General features: G+C 35.0%; 1 protein-coding gene across 1 annotated transcript in view; it reads left to right on the top strand.

The window, feature by feature from the left end:
- The window catches only part of LOC140154852 (citron Rho-interacting kinase-like), a 134,034-nt gene extending 130,510 nt beyond the window's left edge, over window positions 1–3,524 (top strand). The window contains exons 33-35 of the mRNA XM_072177500.1: window positions 107–269; window positions 1,067–1,281; window positions 2,092–3,524. Of these exons, the coding sequence (XP_072033601.1) occupies window positions 107–269; window positions 1,067–1,281; window positions 2,092–2,150 (437 nt within the window). The 3' untranslated portion in view covers window positions 2,151–3,524. The remainder of the gene's footprint in view (window positions 1–106; window positions 270–1,066; window positions 1,282–2,091) is intronic.
- Window positions 3,525–7,540: the final 4,016 nt, after the last annotated feature.

The raw sequence follows: 7,540 nt of genomic DNA on the forward strand, positions 1-7,540 counted from the left end.
TGCATTCGCCGTTCATAATCGTACACACCGGCACTTAACTCGGAACAATTAGGAAATTTACTTTGTATTATTTGTGTGACATAAGTTATTCTTTCTTGAAATTCAGAATTTGGCATATTCGTTGACGCCAGTGGACGTAGGAGTCGTGATGAGGACATGAAGTGGTCTCGCCTTCCACTTTCATTTGCCTACCAGGCACCATACCTGTATGTGGCTCACTTCAATTCAATGGAAGTCTGTGAAATCAAAACCAAACGACAAAAAGCAAGGTATGGTTCATAATAAAATGGAAATCGTTTTTAATTTAAACCTCCCCATGCGGGTGTGCAGACAACAAGTTTCAATTTTTTAAATTCAAATATTTACATTCATGACCATATATTTGGAATCGGCCAAAAAAAGGCATTAAATCAGTACAAACAAGCCTATAGAAGAATTATGTAATTTGTGTAAATCGTGGAACATTCAACTACACTTGTTACTCCGCGACTAGTCATGCTAATACACGAGCGCACAACGCTACTCTACGCGTCCATATTAGCGAGGTTATCTGCGTACAACGGCTTACTACGCACAGCCACGCAAAGAGTATGTTTCACGATGTACACAAATTATATAATTTTTCTATAGTATTGGTTCAGCAGTTCTTAAGATAGGTCTTAAATGGGACTACCTGAATGGATGATTCCGTTTGATATTCACACTCCCTGTGTAGAAGATTAAGGTCATGTCTTCCATAAGGGGTGTATGGATTTCAATTGGAGCAACCCATTTTGCAGCAGACGACACTGAATGAGTGGCTCCATTTAAAATTCACACTCCCTGTGTGGAAGATTAAGGTCATGTCTTCCATAAAGGGTGTATGGATTTCAACTGGAGTAACCCATTTTGGAGCAAACAACACTGAATCGGGGACTCCATTTAAAATTCACACTCCCTCTGTGGAAGATTAAGGTCATGTCTTCCATAGGGGTGTATGAATTTCAAATAGAATAACCCATTGTGGTAATGGTATATGTTTGTAAAAGCTCTCATGGTAAAACATTTATCACTTTTCATCTCACAGCCCTGGTATCCACAGTTTCTTGGATGTCCATAGTCCTCGGTGTGTTGGCCCTGCACTTAATTCCAGCGCCATCTATGTTGCTACTCACTACGATCACACAGTCGAGTTGATATGCCTACAAGGAAATGCAACAGTGGAGGAGGACAGTACTGAGGTAGATGGCGGGAAACACTCAAGTCAAGTGTCAGGAGGAATCAGAGTAATTCTAAACAGAGGTAATCAAGGTTGCTGATTTTTTTTTTTTTTTAATTACAAAAAGATTTTTTGGATTTAATTTGGATTTTTGTTAATTTGAATCGATTTCTTTTTTTTATTCCAAGAACTGCTATACCCCATGATAAAGTTGCAGTCCTCAGTCACCTAAGGGTCTAAGTAGCTATGTTCATCTTCTCTCCCTTTTCATTCCTTATTTCCTTTCTGGTAGCCAAAAAACACTTTAAGGGGGTACTACACCCCTGCCCAATTTTGTGCCTATTTTTGCATTTTTCTCAAAAATTATAGAGCATTGGTGACAAGTAAGATATGTATATTATAGGGGCAAGGACTACAACTACTGCACTGGAAATTTTACTTCAGCACAGACAACAGTTGTGGAGTTACAGTCAAAAATGAGGGAAAACCAATAATTGATCAATAAATCAATAACTACTTGCCTCGAGTTGCTCAATTTTCAGTGCAGTAGTTGTAGTCCTTGCCCCTATAATATACATATCTTACTTGTCACCAATGCGCTATAATTTTTGAGAAAATGCAAAATAGGCACAAAATTTACTAGGGGTGTAGTACCCCTTAGCTTGTAGGGTTAAGAATGCAATAATAGAAAGATATATCGCTGCAAATCTGAAATATACACTCTTTTGGAAGCTGACAATATTGATATACCTAAGGTAGTGAAATTCCTTTTAAAGGATAAGTAGACTAAATCATGCAGTGTGTGGTGAACTCAGTCAATTTGCTTACATAAATTATAATGGCAATCTTATCTTAAATAGCCCATTTATTATCCTAATCTTTTCCATTGACAGCATGCGTACTAAACGACCTCTGCGTGAAGACTCCTTCAACATGCCTCCAGAAAAAGTGAGCCGCACTTCATCCCTGAGAAGCACCGTATCCTCCCTGTCATCCTCCTTCAGGAGTACAGCATCTTCCTTCAGGAGTACATCCACAAAGACATCGGCATCTAACTATGGCGCAGCATCTTTGAGAAGCACTATACCGAAGAAGATGTCGTCGATCAGAAGATCACCACGCTTTAAAGCGCCCTCTGCCAGTAGCTCGGTTTTGAGCTCATTTAGCACACCTACTAACACCAGCCGATACAGTACAAGAAGCGCTAGTAGAAGTGCTAGTAAGCAATCGTATGTTTAAGATCTGAAATAACATAATTTGGATTTGACTTATATGGCAATGAAAATGACATTTGGTTATTCTACTTGATACACCCTATGGAAGATTCCTTTGTGGGAGATCAATTATATCTTCCATAGGGGGTGTATGGATTTCAACTGGAATAGCCCTCTAATTTCATAATATGAAGAACTTGGTTTCAAACCATGTTAAGTCCACAAACACATGTTTCTGATTAACCTGTGCGATATTGCAATGAGTTGTGATGCTATAGGTATAGTAATTTCAGTTGGACGCACCATTACAAAGCAAACAGTGGATGGATGCACAGTAACAATACTGTCTGTGTGAGGCCTCTGTTTCCCAAATGAGAACAATAGTCTGCATATTGTTAAGCAGCATTGTTGTGGTAAATAATGGCTTGTTGATGGTACAACTCATTATTGCTAATGTCAAACTTGTCAAAGTAATTGCGATTGTATCACACAAGTAAATGAGAAACATGTGGTTGTAGACTTAACATGGTTTGGAAACAAGCTCTTCGTGTACCCATACCTTCTTTCACCTCAAGGTTGAAAGTGACAGGTGCATATTTCGCCAGTTGCGGTTGAAATTGAGCACGCTAGCCTTATCCTGATACACAGGTGCATACAAAGATGGTTTATGCTTGCCAAGTGAAATGAGGTATTGTGGTTTAATCACTTAGCTAAATCGCTATATATGTACTAGTTATGAGTTTTACTTGTCCATTTACATTTTTTGTTTGTTCTGCTTATATTTGGCGATAAAAATGAGACTGATAATATTGTGTATTGATATAGAAGGGTGTGCACGTAGTTGGGTACAGCAGTTGCGTGAATGGTGCATGCTTATTTAAATTTACGCGATTGTAATTTGGAACTTTATTGTCGCATGCAATAACAATATTTTCTGCCAAATAAGCCAAACAAACTATAGTAGAAGTAGGACAATATGCTGATCCTTGCACATGTGTACATTTAGGTGAACATGAAATAAAATTAGAACCAAAAGGTTTTAAGCCGTGCAAAAAGAACTAGAATTGTGTCAATTTAGTTGATTCTCGAGAATCAACTTTAATTCATTACTGTGTTAAAGGCCCTTTCAGTGATTTCACAGGAACATAAAAAAAAATGGAAATTTGTCAGTGTTGCTTAGAAATAAAGAATAAGTCTACAGAATTTCATTAAACCACTTTTCCCTGAATACATCGACAAATTAGTCAAAAACAGAAGTTTTAGAAAGGTTTTCTACTTCAACTCAGATCGACTCGAGAAAATCGAGATTTTCGTACAGTCGCCACCAATCGACTGGAAAAACTTCCTAGTCCAGTGTTTCTAACACTGGGGATGTAGAGTCTAATTTGATTTAAAACAGACGTTTAATTTTTGTAGTAGAAAACAAAATAAGCAATTAAAGGTCAGTTAGGTCACCGAGGCAAACTAACGGTCAATTCAAATATGAAAAACAGTTAAAATTGTGTATTTTGTTTAAAATAGTAGCTACTGATGTAATAAGTAGTAGAAACAATACGCATAACGCGCGTGTTAGTACGTGGAGAGTGAGCTTCTTTCGATCTCGAGTCAGACTTTTTGTACTGTCAGTATCAAAAGTCCAGTATCATGCAAATGCTTTATTTTGTCTAAAATACACGGCTTTCGACCGAACCACTAGCAGGCTATGTTAGCACATCTATGCCAATTACAAAGGTACCAAAATCTGAATTTTGATGATTTTTACGATCGTCCGGATGAGCAAATCACTGAATGGGCCTTTAACTTGCAAAGTTAATGAGAATCAACCTTGATCGCGCATAAGTATAATTTATGTTTACCAGCGTTTTTATAAGAATTGATGCCAGATTCATTACATGATTTTACCACTGGCCAAACCTCAAATTAACTTTGTATTGAATTGAAATGTTAAGAATAGCTTGCAGCTGATTGCATATATTTTGGTGAACCAGTATTAATCTTTTCCCGAATCGTATTCATCTTTTGATGAACGCTTTAGATAATAGACATGATAGAGGGCAGCATATAAATTTTTTAATGTTGATCATTGTCTGATCACCTTAAAATAAATGACATGCTGCCCAATGCTGAGAAATAAGGCACAGAACCACATTTGCTGCCTGTAATATTCCAGGGGATATTCATTCCATTCATCCTATGGGTTATGGTCCAAGGCAAGAGGTACTGGTGAATTCAATTTAAAGTTGTGTATATAATGTATTTATTCACTTTTGTATGAATACTATTTGAACTATCTAGTCTTTTGTATCTTTTGTATGAAGTAACTTTTATATTATAACAATATTTATCCAAGTTTTACTCAAAATGGAGACGCCATTTATATTGGTAAACAAAATCCCAATTTTTTACCATAGGTGTATTTGTGTTGATGGTGTTAAGTTTTTAAATGACAGGTATGTTTTTAGAAATGCGTAATTATCTCGACCTCGAACAGTTATTTACAATAACAAATTCTTCATTGTACTCTTCAGCAGTTTAGCTATTATTTCAAAAATATGTATTCTCATTTTGTATATTTTGTTCTTTTATCTAGTAGACTGTATAATCGGAGTCGGAGATAAAAATACAAGTTTGCGTCTGATGTCACCAGTCAATCAAACTCAGAATACAGCTGTAAAACATTGTGCCCTATGGTTAATTTTGCACTTTCAAACATTCAAACCATCTCAAAAGTTGGGTCTTAGTAATGGAAGACTTTCTTTCTTAAAGTCGGCAATGAATAGAAAAGTTGCATTTTGCATTGTAAAAGAACCATCCTTTTTCACCATTTTCTGTGATTCCTATTCTCCAATGAAGGCACCAGATGAATCAACCTCCTATGGGCTGTGGGAGTACTTTATCTGGCTCCGATTGTACCAGCTGAAAATTTATTGTATATTTTAAAAGTAACACACTATAACCATGTAGTGCAAGGTATGCTTTTCTTGCTTATCACTAAATGGGCTCAAATTATATTAAGGTTACAATAATGTTTGTACATGCCAGCTTGTAGATGTAATATCAAGATTCAAATTTACACTGCCATGCTAAAAATATAATATTATTCTAAACCAAGCTTGATGGTATATCATAAAATAGCTACATTTCGTGGATTGCATATCATACGGTTCTATTTGAGATATTTGATTTTTTGAGAAAATTAGTGTGTAGCAATATGTTTTGGAACTCTTCAAATCTAATTAATGAGATATTCAATTTTGATTTTGGTCTATTTGCTGGTTTTTGGTTTGTTTGTTTTTTCCTTCTTTTTTTAAACTTTGTTTAACATACAGCACTATTCAACAGCATACCGTAAACATTCGCCTAATGGGGCTATGGGATGCCTTGACCTACCTGGAATTTTAGGCACAAACTAAAAGTGCCCTCCCGTAAAAATCCCACCAGCAAATAAAGGCACGTACCCTTAATGCTTGATATTTTCAGGAGGGAGCTTTCTATTTGTACATGAAATTTACCCAGAGGCAATGTACGCCATTACCAAAAATGGTAAAAGTTGATTTTAGTCATTGTTTTTTTTTTATAAATCATTGAAATTACACCAACCCTGCTTTTTGGAGTTTAAGCTACAGCTTGATTTAAAACATTGCACAGGTTTGGCAAATTATATTTTTGATTACTTCAACCTTACCATAAATCACTATTTTGTTATGGGGATAAATTGGGGGTATTCGGCTGATGGTGCACGGAAAATGAACGAAAATAATATTGCATCTCATCTGAAGTGTTTAGGAATTGCGATGCGCTCACATCACATGATGATGATTGCCTCAAGCGCATTCCAAGCAAAACCGAATACCCTCAATTTTTGCTCCATGCGTGTATCAAGATGGCAGTCAAGTCCGGGTTCTCTGGTTTTATAATTCTGTGGTTTAAATGCAGATTACAAAATAATTAGACAGCAGTAAATACAGTCATGGTTTGTAATAATTTTAATAATAACAGACACAAATTTGAGTCAGCTGAACAATTATTAAAAATACTAATAATTTTTAAAAATTTATTTAATTAGGGACTTGTTTCAGAGACACTTGCCATTGATCTTTAAGATTGATTTATCAGGTGTTATATTTTTCTAATGAATCAAACTTAAGATCAACAGTAACTGTTTATGAAATAAGACCTTAGTATTTGATTCATAATGAAAAAGGTTTATCTTAATACAAATACAGTTTAAGGCCAAACAAAATGAATTGTTTGTCTCAGAGCTGTTGTGATCTTGAAAAATTAATGCAGTAGCCTATGCAGGATTTTTGTTTTGTTTGAGAATTCCAGTTATCGGTATTTTGACTTTGAATATAAATGCTAAATAGAGATGTACGATTTGTTACAGAGATGTCATATTACAATCTATCAATACTCACCATTCAGGCTATTTGCATTTGCTATTTTTTGTGAATGCTATAGTAACTAGTACTTTTTTTCCTGAAAAAGTTGATTTTCTTCAACAACAATATCTAGAGTTGAGAATATTAACACAGGCCAAATTAACAACTTGCGCAGGAGCTCTCGATACACACAATTATTTTGTTTGGCCCAACTTCTAACTATAAAAGTCACATAGTTAATATTAACATGTATGGCACACTTTGTATTATAAACCAATATTTTCATTTTATCACTTGGAAGGCTTGAATACGTATAATTTGTCATAAATAATTGAAAATTGTATGTATTGAATAGTAGCAATAATTCAAACAACTTTTACATTTCATCATGGTGAACCATAAGGGTTATCCTCATTGTAATAGGTCCATTAATCTGGGTGACACTTGTAAACTGTCATATTTACAAACAATAAATATATACATCAACAAAATATTATATTCTCAATTTGCATTGTTATTTTTATTAAGAAATTGAATTGAAATATGATTATAAGTAGATACCAAATAAGACCAATTCTGTTTGCACTATAATACAACAGATTCTAATAACATTAAAATTGCACTATGATACAACAGATTCTAACAACATTAACAGTAACATATTGTGCTCTAGCCATAGGCTTCAACAACAAAAGTCCAGTTTTGAGATATTTTCTCTAAATATAAAGAGCTATCTCAAGTACCAC

The sequence above is a fragment of the Amphiura filiformis genome, chromosome 6 (genome assembly GCF_039555335.1).
Source record: "Amphiura filiformis chromosome 6, Afil_fr2py, whole genome shotgun sequence".
Lineage (NCBI taxonomy): Eukaryota > Metazoa > Echinodermata > Ophiuroidea > Amphilepidida > Amphiuridae > Amphiura > Amphiura filiformis.